General features: G+C 35.6%; 1 protein-coding gene across 1 annotated transcript in view; it reads left to right on the top strand.

Moving 5' to 3' along the window:
- LOC120410360 overlaps positions 1-20,645 on the top strand; it is a 32,206-nt gene extending 11,561 nt beyond the window's left edge. Inside the window, exon 5 of the mRNA XM_039555660.1 lies at positions 20,297-20,645. Within this exon, the coding sequence (XP_039411594.1) occupies positions 20,297-20,528 (232 nt within the window). The 3' untranslated portion in view covers positions 20,529-20,645. The remainder of the gene's footprint in view (positions 1-20,296) is intronic.
- Positions 20,646-21,048: the final 403 nt, after the last annotated feature.

Here is a 21,048-nt window from a genome sequence, read left to right as displayed (position 1 = left end):
ATGTCTTCTCTGTAGCACGGACTGTATCTGAACAGCTCCTTGTGCTCAGACTATCCAATATTGCCTTTCTTAAACAACAATGGAAAATTGTTTTCTCTTAGCATAACTTTCATATTTGGTTTTGAATGAGCCAGGAGACAGCCAGTTGTGCAAACATCAGTATCACTGAAAGCATCGATTGTCTCCAAGATCAGCTCAGTAATCTGATTTCTTGCTGTCCGCTGTGACTGGTACAACACGCCTTTAGTAAATAATAGTAGGAGCAGAAGTCCAGAGGTCAATTTATTCTGAAAAATCTATCTATATTAATTGCAAATTATCTGTCTATATAAATGATAAGAAATTGCTGTGAATTCACTGAACCCAAGCTAGTGGATTAGTTGTGTTAAATTTAAACTTTTTTTTCCCTGAAGTGTGTTGGTTTTAGTTCCAGTATGTTTCCTCCTTTCTTTCTCAAGATGCTAAGCCAGGTGAGATCCTGATTATCTGATCTGGTTTTGTTTTTATGCAATAGCTTGTGTCCGTCTTTGAAAATACGATCCATTTTCTTGAAAGCCTTCTGGCTGCGTGATCACTATACTACAGTTTTCCATATGATTTTGCAGGATGTTACTCTGGTATATTCCCCACCTCCACACCCTAAATCTCATCATTCAACTAGCTTCTTTTTTATCCAGTCTATCATCTCCTGAACAGAACATCCCAGGCTGGTAATGGCAAGTGGGGTGATGTACTCATTTTTGCTGGGGAAAGCCTACTTTAAATTTCTTAAAACTGGAAAACTATGTCAGCATTTCTTACATGCACTTTTAAAGTCCTTTTGAAAGTTAAATCCTAGCAGGCAAATTCCTCACCAAGTAGGTTATATTAGAAGCTCAGGACAGAACAGATGATTTGGGGGTGGGGACACTACAGTCCCGACACTGGTTCCCACCATTACTTTAAAAATAGTTCTTCCTAAGACTTTGCAACTATTCTCTGGCTCCCTCTTACTGTAAACTAAACTGTTCTGTTATGAAAGAAATTTAACTTAAAAGAAATGTATTGTCTCAGCAATCTGTCTCCCCTATCCTCTCAAGTAAAGCCTTCAAGTGTTTGAAGGTCCTAATGGCCTCTCTGGCTTATATTACCCTACAGAAACAGCCCCTTGTGAAAACACCAGGTAAATTAAATTTCAGTCCACACAAACTTTTAAGCTATGATAAAGATGATAGGATAACATGGGCTAACTGACTGTGAAGATATTAATTTATTTCACAAAGTACTGTCAATGTTCAGTTACTATATGCTATGATTTATATGCTGATTTAAGAGTCAAGGTTGAGCGTGAAGTTGTGTCAAGATGCCAAAAGTTTATATGAACAAAACAGTCTATGGAGGAGCAAAACTGGAAATTTCTACTGTCTTCATGACTGCAAGTTCAGTAATCTTTTCAAGTCCTTTTGAAGGGATAATTTCTCCACTGTTATCACGATATGAGTTATTACAATTTAATTTCCCAATTAACCTTCTTCAAAAACACTGTTCAGTCCTGAACTTTATCAAATAAATGGAAGGCATGCAACATATTTTACTATTAATTTGTCTTTTTTTCTCTATCAGACATATTTTTAGCTAATCAGGAAAACCATTCACTATAAATGAGGGATGGATCTCCCTTGATGTTTGTGTGATGTGTTTGTGTGTGTTTATGTTCCACCATTGACATAATCTTCCATGTGGTGAAAAAATCATAAAATGATACCTTTAAAGATGTTCAAGAAACTCCAGAGTAGTACTCCATTGGGAAGTACAGAGAAGCAACTTCTGAGAAGTATGTGATGGTGAGGACTGAAAGTGATTTTTCAGGAAGAAATGGGAAGCATTTCTGAGGCAGTTTACTAGATCTCTTTGTAGTGGTTTCTCTAGCTCTCCTTTGCTTGAAGGTACTGGGAGCCTAGAGCATTTGAGTGTGGCTGTTGTTATTCTTCAAGTCTGCTTATATATGTCCTGAGCTGTTAAATAACCAGCTCCTGCAGCTCCTATGTTCTAGGCAAAACAGCAGCTTACTTCCCATAGCACTTCAATTTTTGTATGCAGTCGAGTTATACGGGACCTCCCAGAAAACGTGGTTGTGATTATTTTCTTTTTAAGATTATTGTGCCTCCACCAACCCTTTGCACATATTTTTTGCTCACTACTAGAGCACTGGCAGATCCTAAAGAAATAGAATATTCAATCTTTATTCTGCAAGTTTCAAATAAATGTCTCTCTCTAGGTATCTGCTAGACTAGGTGCCTGTCTGTATGTAGCCTCTGTAAAGTGGTGTGTCTTTGCATCTTTCACTCTGAAGCTGGGCCTTGGTGCATTCCTTAATGCAAGATTTCTGGCACTAGGAAGAGAGAGGTAACAGGTATCTTAACAGTAATTTTATAGGAGGGAGAAAAATGATGTCTGCAGCCAGGGCTATTTTGTATTCATCAGATGCTTGGTAGAAAAACAGATACCAAGGCAGGAGAGGTGCTCAAATCTCCCTGAAAGGTGTATCCATGAAGGTCTTGTGTGAAGAGTTAGGAAGAGTTAACAGTCACCATCAATGAAGGAAAACAAGCCTTACTCATCCCTTTGCAAAAACAGTTTGTAGGCATCTGCCATTGGTATTCCTGTCTCCAGATGTTGATCAAACATGGAGACATTTGTTGCAGTCCTTAATGAGCTGCTCAAAACTCAAATGTGAGTGGGCTTATAGACACTGTCTGCAGCATTTGATTTTGGATTGGCACCTCTCCACTCTCCCTGAAGCAACTTTAAATGCCTTTCTGAGGTACTTAACTATCTCTGTATATTGTGTGGAGATTACAGAGGTCTAAATTTTGTCTTTGAGCACAGGGTCTTGAAAAGTAGTTTTCACAGCAACTCTTGTCTTTTATAGCTCCGATTCTCAGTCACTTGCTCTCTCATCAGCCCTGTTTGGAAGAGCAGGGACTTAAATACAGGTTTCACTTTTTTTAATGACTTAAGCTCTTGAACTCTACCTCATTTGCACTATCTATCAAGAGATTGCTTCCTTGGTGAACGCAGGGCAGAGGGAAATGCACTTGCAGATTTACTTTGGAGATCAGCTATTTATTTCCTGTCTTTATTATTTGATCCCACGCTATGCAAAGACTCCCTCTCTTGCTGAGAGAGGTTTTAATAAAAGTTGGTAACTGATGCCCAGGATTACACTAATACTGATACAGTAGCAGCATTTCCTGCTCCTTCAAGAGGATCTTCAAAAAAAGCAGGGGAACAGGGGAGGCTGCCATGATCTTTCATTGTTTTACTTCCTGTAGCAGCTACTTTCAAATAACTCAATATTGCACAGATACTCCAAAACCAAGGAAAACATTCTCTCAGATTAAATACCCTTGCAAAAGTCAGCTGGTGTAGTAGTGCAGCAACTCAGGATAATATTTCCTATGAATAGGGTCCATAGTGATAGTCTCCTTGGAAATATGCACAGTGGAAAAAAAAAGTCTTTGGCAAGTGTGAAAGCACATTTCTGGAATTTGGCATAGTCTAGTTAGACTATAGCTATCTCTTTCTTGAATAAAGGCTGGTGCTATTCATTTGATGTTGAGACAAATCAGAAACCCTGCTGAGAACTTTAATAAGATACCTAACAAGGGAAATTCTCCACATTAGGCAGTCTGGCTAGCTGACAGTCACTGCTGTGCTATTTCAAGATGCTTTAATATGCCTCAAGTTAATATAATGGACCTCTAGCTTCCAGTTTTGTGTAATCTTTATGGAGGTATTATATACATATACATATGTGCACATAATCACACATTTATGTCTCTACTACACAAGATGAAGTAGTACAGCTGGATGAAGTTATATCACCAGGTAAAATTTTTGACCATAGTAATAATCTTCCATTTCAACCTAAAAAAATAAGATTGTGTTTCAGAGACAGAAATACAGCATTTAAATTCTGCTGTTGTATGCTAAGGATTTAATTGAAAATATAACTCAAAGTGAATTTCTTTAGGCCCAAACTCAATCAACTTGAAAATTAAAAGAGAAAGAGTTTGCAATGTGTTTTTAATTTGAATTTCTTATACTGTTTCTCACTTTTTAAATATAAATGAACACTTTTAAAATAGCAGTAGCTTCAAAAAAATAGAGACTCTTGCAGTTTAAAAATGTAATGACCTTTTTTTCAGGTTATTTTCAATTAAATTTGGTTGCATCTAAAAGTATGGACAAGCAGCTTCTATTGAATAACTGAAAATTATTAGTTTTTTTTTTTTTTTTTAATATAACTGAAGCATTTCCAACAAAGAAAAGGTAGCTTTTGTTTTGTAAACATATATTTGTTACAAAGTTAGATGGGAAGTGTTGGAGTAATTCCTTCCATTCAGCTTGAGATAGAACGATGAGAGAGGCCAAAAGGATTATGATATATGAAACATTTCTGCTTGAGGGGACTTTGATAGGAAGGAGTGTTCAATGTAAAAAGTACAGCAGAACAAATAAAAATAGTTTTTCTTAATATCCTTAAGCTTAAACATGCATGAAATTTTGGAATACATTGCTTAATGAGGGGGAGGTGCTGAAGCAGTTTGGTGGTAAGTGTTCAAATAAAAATCTCACCTGATTTTTCTATACTACTCACTTTCTCAGAAGAGATGAATCTGATCTTTGTCTTCCTGGGTGATTCATATTTCTTCCTACTCACCAAGACTTGACCCTCAGACCTTCGTTGCAGGCTTCTTGCTTGCCAAATCCTCCCATGGGATTTGTTCGTGTTAGTTTGCTAGCAAACCCTTGCATAAAGTTGTTTACCAGATATTTAAAAAAAACCCCACAGGCACAATTGACTTTGCTTTGGGTGTCATATAGTACTTTCTGGACTTACCTTCCTATAATGTCATTACTTACTTGAAGCAGCCCTGAAAATTTTCCTCGTACAAGAGGAATATTGTTTTAAAAACTAATTTCTTTATTTTCTAGGTTGGATTCTTGTAATTTTACCTATTAAACCAGCTCTTTTAAAATAAAATGCTTCTGGACATGGTTACATTTTTTTCTATCTTTAATATAAATAAGGGAAGCAGTTATAAATAGTTGATGAGAATCTGTGCATGCACAGTGATTTTTAATTGCTGAGAAGTTTCTACTACATTCAGCTTGCAGCTGGCTGCATTGTTATTGTGTTGGTCACATTTTAGTTGGCTAACTTATTTTTTGCCTTCCCAGCTATATTTTGGGCTTTGGATTATGCTTTAATAAGCCCAGATGGATTTCAGCCTAAGTAATACATTTAAATATAAAATATAGATTAAACTCATTAAAAATATTGCTTCGGCCCCAATGTTAGTGGTTACATTTATTGAGTGATATTCCTGTAGACAGGAAAAATGATTTATATTGGATTTCGGCAAATTGTGCTTACATACAAAAGATGATTTTGTATAATCACACTGTCAAACTTCATAGTGATGATTTTGTTCCTCTCAAAAGAGGTTCTGGGTTTCTGCTAACACACCCATATTCAAAATACTTAACTACATGCTGAGTTTGAAGAACTGCTTAACTTAAAATGCTATTACATAGCAGGCAATATTCAAAGCAGATTTGTATACTCTGGTGTTTTGTTATGGAACCTTTATTCTAGTTCGAGCATACCTCTGAGAGTTAATCTGACAGTCTGTATCCAAGCTGCTCTGAAAGTTTGGTAACATAGCAGAGCCTATCCCTACTGAAATCAGCAGCAGGTCAGTCCATGGACTTCCTGCTAAAAGGAAGAGATGGTACAATATGTTTACATATAAAAATGAAGCATAACACACAATTATTCAATATTGTCTTATTGCAAGTTAATGCCTTGCTAATAACTCTGACCCTGCTGCCTGCCACAGCCCATGCTCACACATCCCAGTTGGTGCATTGCTTGTGTTACAGGGGTGTGTGGGTTGTGTGGCTTCATGAGACTCCAGCCAGGCTGCAGTTTCATTCTCTGCTTTGACCAATACCCTGGCACTCCAAGTGAGCATGCTTGTGGTACTGGGAGCTTGTATGAAAACCTTGCAGTTAAAATATAAAGCAGTGATTAGTCAAAGCCCCTGAGACAGTTAATTTTTTTTATTGAATAGAAAGCAAAATTTTACACAATTTTTTCTCCAAAACACAGAAAAAGGACTAGTGCTTCAGAGTCCTTGTAACTGTGGGTGTTTCTCAACAAAAACCGTCAATTTATTTTTATTGTTAGCAGATGGTCCAATACCAAAGATTTTTAATAGCTATTTTTTTTATTAAATAGTACTATACAGCTGAAAAAAGTACATGTGGTAGATATGTTTAAAAAGGCACAGAACACACAAAACAAACACTAATAGTCTTGCTCCCATGATGTAAATGTTTCAAAGAAGTTTTTCCTTTAAAAAGTAAAAAATAATCAGCCATGGTAGTAAGTAAGAAACTGGAAAAAGTATATAAGTAAACTGGAAAAAGTATATAATACATATTTGCCAAATCCATCTTGCTGTACTTATCTGATATTTTCTTTGATAAGGTATGCCAGTTTTTTGATAAAGGACTTACATTGCTGGTTAAACTAAAGAAGATAATGGAATAGTCTAAGAAATGTAGGGTGTAAAAAAAGCTAGTATAAGGATTATGATTAACATTGTTTTGAAAGGAATTTAGTAATGAAAATATTTAGAAGTTTTCACAGAGACGAATGCTGTTTAATATTTTAATTTCTGACCATAGCAGAGAGACTAGCAGTGTTCTGCTAATTTTTTTTTGCCATCAAAAAGGTAGGATATATTATCAATATGTGGATAGTGTAAATGTCTTAAAATGACTAAATGTGATTAAATAACCTTGTTATCAACCACAGTATAATTCAGTTAGGGATCATGTTGCTGACTACTGCTGTAAGCAAGAATTTGGACTGAATAATGGGGGAGGAGGAAAATGAAAGGGTAGTATTAAGGCATGAAAGACAGACAGGCATCAGTGTAATGTGGCTGTGAAAATTGCTGAGACAATATTAAGATCTACCAGCTGCATTATTTCTTTAGAAAGAGGAAGATGTAGTGCCATTTCAATATTCAAGTGAAGACAGAGGAGTTCTTCCAACCCACCAAAAACCCACCAAATTTTATCTGGAATAGCCTTGGAAAATATTACTCAGGTGACCAGGAAAAGGAGAGCCTATATTCTATGAATCTAAGTACACACCTTCTTCGGTCAAGCAAAACAAATGTTAATGTCTGTGTTTATACCAAGCACCAGAAGGGGCACATATTTTTTAAAGGGTGATATTGATAAGAGAAAAGTGACTATGAATTGTTAAGGAACTGATTCAGGCCTGAAATGTCAAGTTTCCAATCATGTTTGGAAAAAACTTGTGGAGAAAGCTTCCAATAGGAATGGCAAAGCAAAGAATTAAACTGGTTTTGAATGGTCCTCCGTTAGTTCAGGAAATGGTTCACATCATGCATCAGATACTGGTGGTATCTTTATGGCTGACCAAGGAAATCAGAGTTGTGAAACATTTTTCTGGTTTTGCTAAAAAGGCTTTTAAGTAGTGCAGCCAGGTTATATAAGTCATGGATGCTTCACATTAGCAAGAAACAACATTTTAACATGAAGAAAAGCATAATGACTCTAATGAAGTTTTGACTAGTATTTCCTACAAATTTCAGTGAATCCACATCAAAATTCAGTAGCTCAAGACTGTATATTACATATACTTTTTCAGGATTCACTCCCAAGAACTAAAATTTCTCCAAGGTTTCTCTATCAAAATATTAGACAGATATAGTAAAACAATTATCTTAAAATGACATAAATTGATTATTCACATTTTAAACATGGAAGTAAATTAATCCTCAACATTGCTGAACAGATTTAAAAATAATTAGTTTTATTAAAATTCAAATTATTAAAGAAAATTATTAATTTTTCTTTACCTGAGACAAGTAATTTAGCTATCAGTGTCTGCTTGTTTCTTTCTTTTTCTGTTCAGATTTTCATTCCTTCCTATAGGGAGCTGAGGCTTTTTATCTCCTTTTCTTTTACCCACTTCTAAGTTTACCCTCAACAGTTTTAAGGAATGCTCTTTACATTCTTGTGGCTATGTCCACTCCATATTGAAACACTCTGCACTTTTTCTTGTGTTTAGGAAAAGATGAATAACCTGATAATAAAATGAATCCCTGCAAGTATTTTCTCCTGACAAGCAAAATGAATTTTCAAATATGGAAAACAAGAGAAATCTTCCTAGCACTAGATCAATACATATTCAGCATCGTTATATTGGAATGAAAGAGAAAATTTCCTCTCAAGATCAACGTTTCCTCAAATAAAAATAATTTTGCCTTTGGAAAGATGAAAGCCATCTCTCTTTTTTGTGTACTGAAATGCTTCCTTAAAAATGTTAGGATGCTCATTGTTAAGCATTATGTAGTTTGGTCAGATTGCAAAAACATAAAGATGTAGAAAATCAAATATAATGAACCATGAGTACAAATACAACGTGCTACATTAATACAAAGATTTTCATTGTGAACAAGAGGTAGTAATAATCATGCAGTCTTGCCTACTTTGATCCAGATTATGTGAGCACTTAGCCATGGATTGATTTTTAACCACTAGAAAGTGAGATGAATTACAAGGCACCCAAAAACCCCCTCCTGAACATAAGAAAAGGAAAGGATGTTCTGCAGCTCAGTGCCCAAAGGCATAACATAGCAAATGACCCAGGTGTGACAGCTGATATTCCCTCCCTGAGACCTAACCAACACATCTGCAACACTTGAAACCTACACTTGAAAATAAACAAAATGTGAAGTTTAATGAAAACAATATCTAACTTCAATTAGTTACAGTGGAAGCTCACTAATTTTCACTTGGCTAACTCCCAAACTCCAAAATTTTAAAGGAAATGCTATCTCTCCCTTCATCTCAACAAAGATTTGAAAAACAGAGAGCCATAGGAGTACTGTATCAGAAAAAAACTGTTACCTTTCTAAAAATATATAGCATTGTACTACAGAGCATGTACATGGAACTTGCTGCATCATCACAAAAGGTAACTGGTAATACACTGGTCATACTCTTTGAGGCTCCTTTGACAGTGCTAAAAATTGAACCTCGCCCTTTAATGCTCTATTGTGCTTGTAGGAATGAGATGCTTAGTTTGTGTTTTCTAGGTCTTCATTTTCAGCCTGGAGAGCAAACTCCTTGAGATAACTGGACTGAAAGTAGCTCATAGTTGATTTTTAGTTTTGGTGCATTAGAACTGGACTAATGTTTTAAATTGTTTACATCAGCTTTCCTGATGTGTCTGACTGGGTTGACTTACAATCAAAAAACACCATACAAACCAGAAGCAGTGTCCAGGCCTAAAATAACTCTTATCTATTTCTTCTTTTCATCAAAGTTATTGAAAAGAAAATGTGGGATCTAAATTGAACTGTCATCTAGTTCACACAGCAGGACTAAGCAGGTGCTAAACAGGTAGTTTGCTTAGATGAAAAGCTGACTCAAGTGGCTTTTTACTGAGAGAGTAGTCCCTAGTATAATTTAGATGTAATTTTAAACATGCGTAGGTTAATAAACAAACAAACAAGCAAAACAAAACCCAACGATGGTGGCATTTTTATAATATATCTTGCGGACCATACTTCTACCTTAACAAGTGTGCTTTTATTACTCACTAGTCCTTTGAAAAATAAAACCAGAAATATCTTCTATTGGAACAAAAGATCTTTTAAAAATAAAAAGTTTCACTAACAATGACAGAGAAAGTCCAGGACAGAAGATTTGCCTAATCATTGATCTTCTTTTGAAAGTGAAATCAACAGCACTGCATGAATCACTTAGCTTAATTTCACTTTTTCTGTATTTTTATGTAAGATACTCTCTTCACTTTTATGAAATTAGTTGTTCACTTAGGGTAACATGCTGGAATAATCTATGGATTTTTAATCTTTTTTATAAGAATTAGTCTTCAATGTGCAGGAGGTTGATAGCTCATGTAATTTATGCAGCACTTAAATTTTCTTTCTATTTTCTTTCTTTTCCTCCTTCAAATAGATTCAGGACTACTTTCATTGCACTATCTGTGTAGTTGAAGACCTCCACACTTCCTCTGAGGTTGTAAACTGTATTCAGTGCTTAATCATATTCTTTATGGGCATTGCACAATGGTCTTTTTATAAAATTGGAACCATCAGACACTTGGAGTCCCACATCCATCTTAGAAAACAACACTTTCTAATTAAAGGTAAAGTCTTTATGTTTATTTAGTAGTGGCTAATCCTGAAAATCCTTCTTTATGTAGAAGGTCTTTACTGAAGCTTCCCATTAACTTCAAATACAGTGAATGGTGACTTGTACTATAGAGGATAACATGGATATCTGCCTATCAGGATATTTCTGTCCCTGTTTTTAATATTTACTCTAAGCTTTGTGATATGTGGTTACTTCTTCTGACTGTTTTACAGAGTTGCAAGGGCTATCAGTCTAAAAACTTGCTTCTCTGAGAAGGTTTTGTATGGCATTCCACAGAGAAAGAGACACCAGTCCCCTACACAGGTTTCTTATGAGAATGCCATCTTTACTTCTTCTATCTGAATCCTCATATTTTGGTTGGTTTCTCATTCCTTGTTAGCACAGAATACAGGATAGATAACGATTACCAATTTAGGTTATTTTCTCTTATTTCTAATGTGGCAAAGTAGCCAATGATAAAGCCAAAATCTTTTCTGTTTTATTTTGAATACAAATATAACACCTCACTTAGTGGAATCTCAGCTGACTAACAGATTCTTTGGCAAACATTTTTAGAAGGTTGTAGCTATAGCTACAATTACCCTGGAATTGGCCTGATGTTCACAATCCTTAAAATCTGCATTCTTCCATTTTACTGTAGGCAATCAGAGATCTCAGCTAAGGAGACTCCAATATTTTAGTATTGAAAAAACAACTTTCTAAGAGGAAAAATGCCTTTAATTTACCACAGAATGCTGTAAAACAGTAAAATGCTTCTGCCTGCTAGGACAGATCAAGTTTTGCTAATGAATAAGTGTATACGAAATAGTCCTCCTGGTGTTGCAGTTGCTCTTAGCAAAGGGTAGAATCCAGTGCTCAGAGGTGAAGAATGAGTATACTCCAAGGTGCTCAGTAGTTGTTTCAGTTTGCATAGCTTGTTAATTAGAAGTGTTTGAATGCCTTAAGACGTCCCAGTGCCTTCATCACTGGGACACAATTCACAGGAAGTGCACCAGGAGGTTTTATAAGCAGAGGAAATACCATCAAAGACATTTTTCTTTTTTTTAGTTGATCAAAGATAAAGCAAAGGCTCTCTGGTTTGTTGTCGCAATTTCTGTAGTATGAGGAATCTGATTATGTTTTCAAGACACATATAAATCAGTTCTTTGTAGGTAGTTGTCTCAATTTACACCAAGTGAAAATTTGGTTTGTTGTTTTCGTTAAATAATTTAGTTAAATATCTTTGGTATACCTTAAGGTTTTTGGTTTACCTCAGGCTTACCTTAAATAATTTGCATTACATTAATAAAGAGATATTATTGATGTTTGTTACTTTTCTTGTGTTTACTTATTCTGTGCTCTGTGCCTGTTTGTTAATGTTTGCTTCTCCTCTTTAGTTTGGCATTACTATTAATTTTTTTATCCTCTCTTCCTTACAAATTACCCTATCATCAAGTATCTTCCTCTGTCAGCTTGAAAGTAAATGTTACGTTCAGAGGGTGGGCTCAAACCAGGCTCCTGTCCTACTGACATTTTTTAGTCCAAACATAAAGTTTACAATGTGCATTTTTTTTTTCAAAGATGAGTTTAAGTACTAAATACAAACTTTCTGCACTTTAGAGATTTTCTTATAAATTCAGATCTGATTCCAGGCACAAAAATCATTAATTTAGCATTGTTTGAGGTTAGAATTAGGGTTTCTCACACGCTGACTTCTTGACAGATTTTTTTTTTTTATATATAAACAATGGCATTTTCTTTCAAGCTGGAGTTTCATTTTCACTGTTTAGAATTTTCTCAATATGTTATAACAAAGTGTTCATAAAAAAGTACACTTTCCAGAACTGTTAATTAAAAGGCCTTGCTGGGATAAATAAACCCATATGTTGTTGATTAACCACCTTTTAGGGGTCAACAGTTGGAATCTCCTGCTGTGCTTATGTTAATTGTTGTCCAGAATTTTACCAGGAAGTGTTTTGTCCATATGGCACTTGCTGAAAATGTAAGGCCTATAGAGAGAATGAACAAAACCCAAAGACAAAAGGTACCTCAGGCTATGCTGTATGTGTGGCAACTTCATGGTGGCACTTAACCTGCTCTGTATCTTATGTAAAATACAGAAAAATTTTAAAAGCAATAGAGAGTTTATGTGGGTGTATGTGTGTGTTCACCATTATCATGTCTATGAATATCTGCTGCTATTTGTAGAGAGAGTATCTTACCTGCATGTAAAGAAATATAAATGTAGGTTTTCCAAATAATGAAAAATATAAAGAGATGGCAATATGTTTTAAAGTCCAAAACTACATGGTAAAGAACTGATATTGTTGACTCTATTGCTGTTTTTCAGCGGAAGAGAAAGCACTTTTCCTTATAATACCCAATATATACTGACATTTCTTTTTGTTAGTTAATTACCCCCTGAAGATCTCTGTCTTCACGGAAGGTGAATCACAAAAGTGTCTATAACACTGGAAGATTCACCCTTTGATTCTCCTTTTTGAAGTTTAAAAACAGACTCACTGGAAATTGTTCAATTTTTTAAAAATTCTTTTAAAATTCTAGGCATAAAATTTTTTCACTTCCATCTTTCACAATATAAAGGATTTATTAAATTATTTGCAGATGAGTTAAAAAAAGCCAAACAAGCCCCAGACCTTAATATGTTATACAGAGATTTAAATAAGACAAGAAGTTTTGCCTAAGGCTGTCAAAATTCAGTACCTATTGCACCAAAACTCTGCTGAAATTATGAAACATTGCTGTCCAAGTTTGAGCTTCAAACAGTGACAGCAACTGGGTCAGCTCCAACAAAAAAAGGTTTTATTGATAATTTCTTTTACTTACTGTGTCTTTTTTAAGAGAGAAGATCAATCAGTATTGAGAGTCTCAAACTTTAAAAATCCCTAACTTTTGCTCAAAAAAACCCCAGAGAATAATTGAGGTTTTGATTAATTTACTTTAGTTTGACAGTTCAGAAGGAGACTGTGAGCAACATAGCTAAATACCTGGATCATAGTACTTCCAAACACTGGTGAGGAAAACTACTATTTTCAGCATGATATTTGCTGCCCAAAAGTTTCTACAAGGTGAACAGCTGGCAGCTGGGTCTAATTGAAGATCTGTCTCTGCATGCAATCCTGTCCATCAAAGAACGAGAAAATCCTGTGATAAATCTCCTTTAGTAAAAGAGGATGAATTAGCTCCCCTTTGTTTCACAGACAACCAAATTATGCTAAATGTATGGCTGCCTCCACTCACACTGAAATGGCTGTGGCTTCAGCTCAAGAGAAGCTGGAGAAGATGGTAAGCTTGAGGATGACCACACAAAGTGCTTGACTAGGTTTAAGACTCTGTGATACCACAATCTCAGAGAAGAAAGCCGCTTGCTCCTCGCCCAGTCTGTGTTCATATTTCTCATTGTCTGGAAAAACAGCTTTGTCTGGAGAGAAAAAGTAACGATATTTTGGGTTTAGGAAAAAAATAATTATGAACTATTTAAACAAAATATTGTGTTGATTCAGCTTTGCTTAATACAGAGGCAGAGTTATGTCTCTTTCTCCCCAGGCTCCTCAGATTTTGCTGTACATAGAAGCAATTGAATATAAATATTGTTCAGCACACAACCTCTTTTGGTTCTTCATTGGTCAGAAAAACTAAAACAGATACTCCAAACCTCAGTCTGCATCTGCAGACTTCTCTCCTTTTCCAGATTTAGTTCTCATCTTTGTTTCCATAGTTTTACTGTACCATTGCTGATACTGATTCAAGCTTGAATGACTTCAGAGGCATTTCATCCAGAATGACATGTTTGTGGTTTGTAATTGCTCTTCATAGAGGAGAGTTAAATCAGGTAACTATTTTACAAGCTAAAAATACTCCTTGAGTAAGATCACAGGCCTATAAAACAAAGATGAAAATTGATTTCTTTCTCGCTTGCTTGCTTTCTTTCTCCTTTCATGCTCCTATCTTATGCCTTGCTCCCAGTTTCCCAGCTGTACGGCAAGTTTCTTGACATTTCATGGTGTCCCTCAGTACACTTTTCCTGGTTATTGTCAGGGAGGATCCAGTGGGGGGCTTGCTTTGCTATCCCATGCAGGTTCAGGGTTGGGATAATAAGGTGTTCCTTGGACAGAGAAGTTGAAAAGGTCAGTCAAGTCCAAGGTCAGCCTGAGAAGTTCAGTGAGCAAGTCAGGGTTAGCAGGGACAGAGCTGGAGATGGGCATTCCAAGAGCATCAGTGGGGCAGGGGATGATGGCCTGGGATGGGCTGAAATGGACTCCTGGGATATGGACAGAGAGGAGGAAGGCACTGGGGCAGGTGGGGCTGTTGCATGTTGCTGCTCTCAGATCTGTGAGAGGTTATAACCATTCCTTTTGAGTTTCCTCTTTCGCCAGATATAATTCTAACGATCTCTAATTTTTTATTTTGCCCAGAACAAGCAATCACGTAGGGGTCCCCCAACTCCCAAATTCTTTTCAAATATTTCAATTGTTAGTGTTTTCCTCTAAATACAGAGCTACACTTCCTCTTTACTTATTATAACTAATAGGAGGTTAACTAAGACAATCATTCTGCTAGAACTGCAAGTTTCAGGGTGATTAGAAAACAGTTTAGGTGAAAGGAAAAGAAAAAAAATGGAAACTAGTCATGTTCAGAGAGCAATAGAGAAATGGTTGTTTAATTCATATTTCCACTAAATCTCCTTTGTTTTTCTGAGAGATCTCTTAGTTATCAAGCATATTCTCTAACAGTCACGATTCTAAAATATCCTTTCAGATTTTCTGGAAATAACTTCATCAGATGCTGCCCATATGTCAGTATCATCTCTAGCTTCTTGAAGTACTCCAGGCCAAAGTTTTTACAGGATATTCACTAAATTTGTTGAACAGTTCCAAAGGTGAGGCATAATCCTGTTCTCAGCAATGGCTGATTATTGCTGAGGGTGCGCTTTTCTGTTATTTCTGGTGTACTGTCAGAGGTCTGATGTGTAATATTGCTGGACTTTTCCAACTAAAATAGGTTTGTTACGTCCTTGGTTTCTTGGCAAACAACAACTCGACATAGCACAGGATGGATTTGCAGCAATAACATTGAAATTAAATGTTTTACAATAGCAACTCCACACTAAAGCAAAATACCTTCTGCAAATCCACTATTGAATGCTAAGAAATTCAGGCTATAGGAAGAAACTAAAAAAACTTCAGAAGAAAGTTGGAACTTTTAAAAATACCTTAATTTATGGACAATGGCTGTGAATGAGGTATGGCCAAAAAATCCCATCACAAAGCCTCCAAAATGTAAAAAAACCCAATCAGCAGTTCAAATTTGCCTTTTCCTTTCCAAAACCTTAGAATATTCCTCTTAAAACACAAGAATTCTGCACTTAGATTTTGACCAAACTCATGTTTTGTTTATTAAAATGTCATCTGTTTTGGTGGTTTTGAAGCTAGAACTGCTGTTCTGCTTTTCTTCTGTAAGAAATGTACTACCCCGAAGTAATCTGTTTTAATGAAATTTCACTATGGCACAAGGAATAGTATTACCAAAGAGTTGGATTTAAGCAGTCTAGGATTAAGGTTGTGAGATATTACATTGTTCTGAATGAAAACATTGATGTTTTTGAGTATATTCTCAGCTGGTGCTGTTTCTCAGCGTAGTCACTCTGATTCATGCCATGCAAGGATTGACTTGCATTCTTTGTTCATTTGTACTTAAGTTGTTTTCTTTTGTATCATTCATAAAACCAATTTAAAACCTGGAAGAAAAGTTTATCTATAAATAAGAAAGCTTGCAGATAACACCTTGCTTAATTTTGTACATATGCACACTCACATACTGAAGCTGTTGATGATAATAGATGCAAGGTCTAGTGCTCAGAAACCTGCTTTCAAATTTCAAAGCCATCTAGCCTTGGGTTAGGTAGTTCTGGATGAGAGAATATAACAAGTCAGAGTGACTGTGATGAGTATTCTCTACAGCTTAATACACAGCTTATCATTTAAAAATATTCTACCAAAGTATTGTATTAGATTTAAATTTCTTTATCACTTTTTCTTTTGGTTTCTATTAGAAATACCTGAGGCTTTTGGAGGTGTCATTTTGCATAATGAAAGAGGGCTAACAGGAATGCAAATTTCCAGCAAATATTTTTCTGTCTTTTAGAGGCAAATTCCCATAAACTTTTCCCAAATAAAATTCTACTCCTTTGGAAGTTTGGCTGTATATTTCTATATGCTTGCCCCCACCTAATTTTGAATGTCAAATTCAATCTTGATCCAGATAATTTTATTTTAATTTAAAAAAAGGTGAATTAAAATAGTAAGCTGAAGTGGTTGAAAGTACTTGCAGACGAATGGAAATAAAGAATATAGAATCTTCATATTTCACATTACTCATCCTAGAACATCAAACTGGAGAGTTTATTCAAAGTTCTTACTGCTGAAAAGGGTCTAGTTATAAAAAAATTGAGTTGTTTCTTTTTGACATAGTACAAACATGGTGCAATTGAACACAAGAACTACATTTCTTGGGTAAATAAAAGGGAAAATCATAATATAAAAGTCCAGTTTTTCCTTGGCAAGTATGCATGCTTAAAATCTTTTTGACACCAGCTCATTACGCAACAGTACCTTTGGAAACTGGAGAAGTGCTTCCACTTAAGTGCTTCTTTAATGTTTACAATACTAATTTGAGAAGATGTGCAGTCATCTTCCCATGACTCAGTTATCATTAAAAGAAACTGAAAACATTAAGTAAAAGGAAAAGATAGGTAAGACATACATAAGAGTAAATAATCTCTTTCAAACCCTCGCTAAATCAGGAAAAGATGTTTCATGAACATTTCAGAGATTTCAGTGTTACCGATGCTGACTCAACCCCCAAGTCCACATCCTTGCTTCTTGAACACAGATGCAGATGATTACTTTGGTTTTAGTGCTATACACTGATTATCTTTAATGTCAGGAATATGAAGATAATTGCAGAGAGGGATCCATTTACACATTATTCTCCTTTTATTTGCATAAATAAAATAACTTTTATCTTTCAATTTTTGGCATGTCTGTCTTCATTCTTGCACTTTTTGATGAGTCCTTTTTCCAGCTCTCCCTTGTCTCTTGGCAAACTTATATTGCCTTTTCTTCAGCTGATTTTCTTGCACTATTTCTGGAGCATTTCTACATTTTTCCCACTGCTTTAAATGCAAACTCTAGCTAGTTTGATGTTTTTATCTTGCTATTCTAAGCTGGTTGCACATCTGAGGACTAGCAAGTGCCTTTGTCTCTCAGGACTTCTTATTACAGCAGAATTTAAATGGAGGTATAGAACATTGTACTAAAACTGCCTGAAGATAAATGCTAGGTCAGTCATTCCCCAAGTGGTTTTAACTGAAGTATTCAATTAAAAAAAATACTTTTTTAAACTAATATTTCATATAATTAATTTACAGTGCTACCTCATTATTTTTACTATTATCTTTCCTTATCAATACATACTTTTCCACTACTCTGTTTTAGTCATATTTGAATTTGATTGTCTTCAACTCTGGCTCCATTTCCTGTAGCATTAGATCTGCTTTCTGCATTTTGTAGATCCTGTCCTTCATTCTCCTGCAACCTACATTCAATGAGAGATGATAACTCGGAAAATTAAAGAATAAATAGCAACAGAAAGATAATTTATGAAATTAAAATACAGTAAGCTGAATGTTACCAAAAACATACAAAAATTGATCCAATTTTTTCTGAACACATGCACATTACTCTGTGGCTTGTCAAACCTGATAACCTCCTGTTCCGATTTCTGTGCAATAGAAAACCAGGACCATCAGGTGTTTGACAACTGTCACCTGCACTGTAGACGCAGGTGTGCCTCTCAGCCCCTAAATTCAATTGCATCCCTTATCTGTGACTCTTGTGTGCTGGTCTAGAGCTGGGCAACCACTGCTTTCCTTCCTCAAGAGGCATGTGTGAAGTCTGTGTTTGGAGGGCAACATGGAATTCCAGTGGTATAGTAGGCACAGAAGGAGCTTGTGAACTTTGGCCTCCACATACAAGCATTTATGTTAAAAGCTCTCTTTTTAATATATGGAATAGTTTACCTTCAATATGTGGTGGAAAATGATATTTATTCCTTTTTTTCTTAAATTCAGTTTCAAGACATTTACAACTGATTACAAACAAGGAAAGCTATTTTACCTATTGTCCTTTTCATTAGGAAAAAATAAAGTTTTTAACCAGGTTTATGTAAGAAAACTTTCAATAATCCTGTCTACTGATATTAGATTACTGTGTGTGAGACTGTTTCCCTTAGTCATATGAATCAAATCTTTTTCCCACAGACATCAAGAAAACTTTTCATTGATGTTTTTACTTACTAGTTTTTATATAGGCTCCTTTTTCCTTAATAAGGTGAGCTATTAGGGTGTTGCTTTTTCCTTTCTCATTTCTAATATGTGTTTTCCTGATTAGAAAATAACAATATAATTTAATATAATTTTAATTATTACTAATTTCATATTTGTGTCAAAGTAATTTTTGAAATGCCTTTTTTCAGTAATTTCTGTGAAATTACTCCTATAAATTCATATTCCTTGTTGTTTTAAGTAGCTATAACCTCTGAGGCTGATATTCTTGTATAGCATTTGACTATGCTGTTAGGAAACATCAGTGTCTGTTTTCATTCTGACAGTGGTTGAAAGACCTTGCTTCCCACTTTCTGTGTGTTTAGACATACTGATAAATATTTGTCAACAGTTATGTGCATTGCACTAACTCAGGAACAGAAGGAAAACTTTTCAAACAAAATTGCTGTGCTTTCCATCTAGTACATGAGCGTCTTCTCTTCCACAGAAACATCCACTAACATGTCATTGTCAGTATCTCGTCCTCCCTCAACAGTCAAAACATGCTTTGGAAATAAGTGCCACCTACCCATAACATACTCCAGTGTAACATGCAAACAGACACACACATCTTTGTACTCCTCCCATGCTGGGTGATTCCATCTGAAATATAGGTAGCTAGCTCCCTTTCCCTTGCAATTTCATAGTGTGTTGCTGTGAAAATAAAATCAATTTTAGTGTCAGGGGATATTTTTGAGTTGTTTTTTTTCCTTATGTTTTTCCTACCCTGAGTCTGCTGCTAGATTCTTCAGTTGCCATGGTGAGCAGGGGTGTAGGCAGTTCTTATATCAGAGAAAAAAAAATAATCATGAAATGAATGCCAATGTGAGGGGAAACTGGCAATACTTGTTTTATAACCCACTCTGGTTCATAAATAAAGAGCTTTCCACCTCAGGCTTTCATGGGGAAACACAGGAAAAGGTCATAAAATTAGGCATTCATCTTGAAATAAATTCCTATCTTTTTTTTTTTTCAATCAAAAAGACCATGCGGAAGAGAATAGTACAGTGATTTAAGAGGGGCATTAGGAAGTGTCTTGCATCCTACTCTGGCTCTAGTGCTGCCAGTCATTACTGGACAAGGTAGGTGAAAGACTGGCACAGCATTCAGGAGCAGTGGCTTCTTTGGCAATCCAGCTTCTGGTCTCCTTTGTTGAGAAGCTCAGTCAACAGTAATTTTATTAGAAAAACACTAATTTGATGCATCAGTGTGTACTGGAGCCTCACAAATACTAGAACCTCATAAATAGAGTTAACTAGAAAACATGCAAAATTTTAGACACACACTTTTTCATTTTAAAATTTCTGTTTATTATAGAATTATAGAATCATAGAATGGCCTGGGTCAGAAGGAATCTTAAAGATAATCTAGTTCTAAGACCCCTGATGATGTGGGCAGGGACACCTTTCACTAGACCTGGTTGCTCATAACCCCATCCAATCTGCCCTTATACACTTCCAGGGATGCAACATCCACAACTTTTCTGGACAACCTGTTCCAGTGCCTCATCACTCTCACTCAAGTAAAGATTTTCTTCCTAATATCTAACCTAAACCTACTGTCTTTCAGTTTGAAGCCATTTTCCTTGTTCTGTCACTACATGTCCTTGTAAATAGTCTCTCTCCATCTTTCTTGTAGGCTCCCTGAAAGTACTGGAAAGCCACGAATAGGTCATCCTGAAGACTTCTCAAGGATGAAAAATCCCGATTCTCTTGGCTTTTCCTCACAGAAGATGTACTCCATACCCCTAATAGGGTTTTGGTGGCCCTACTCTGGATTTGGTCCTACAAGTCAATGTACTTTCTGTGCTGGGGATCCCACAGCTGGATGCAGTACTTATGATCCTTCAAAATATAACAAGTTTCCATGAATGACATAAATCTCTACATATCTGTGTGAAATACTGTTTTCTATGCTCTTCTTTCCATCATGACTTTATTTCCTCTACCTTTTCTTAATTTTGTTTTTCTTTTCTAATTTTTTAAAAGACAGATGTGGAAGTGGAAAACCACTAAAGAAAATACTAATTTCCTTGAAGAAAGCATGATTTGGGAAACTTAAAAGCTTTTCACAAGACACTTTTTCTTCCCCTCTTGCAGTCTTCTCTCTAGGAATGCAGTACCTGAAAAAAAGTAGATGTTGGCTTTTAAATAGTGAATGTGCTACACAGCTTATTTATAGATGGAAGGGTTATTCTGAGGCATAATTAACATCTATAAGGTATCTTGACATCTTGTGCTATACAAATGCCTAGTATTACTGTTATTGACTTGGAGTCCCTTAAGAGCTTTAAGAAACTAGTCAATCTCTTAGGTTTAATTTAGACTTGGTGATCCTGTAGATTAGTGATATTAAATCAATATCTCATTGGAGGAACAGCAGTATGTTCC

This window comes from Corvus cornix, chromosome 1 (assembly GCF_000738735.6).
Source record: "Corvus cornix cornix isolate S_Up_H32 chromosome 1, ASM73873v5, whole genome shotgun sequence".
In the NCBI taxonomy this organism is placed as follows: Eukaryota; Metazoa; Chordata; class Aves; order Passeriformes; family Corvidae; genus Corvus; species Corvus cornix.
This window is presented reverse-complemented; position numbering and strand designations above follow the sequence as displayed.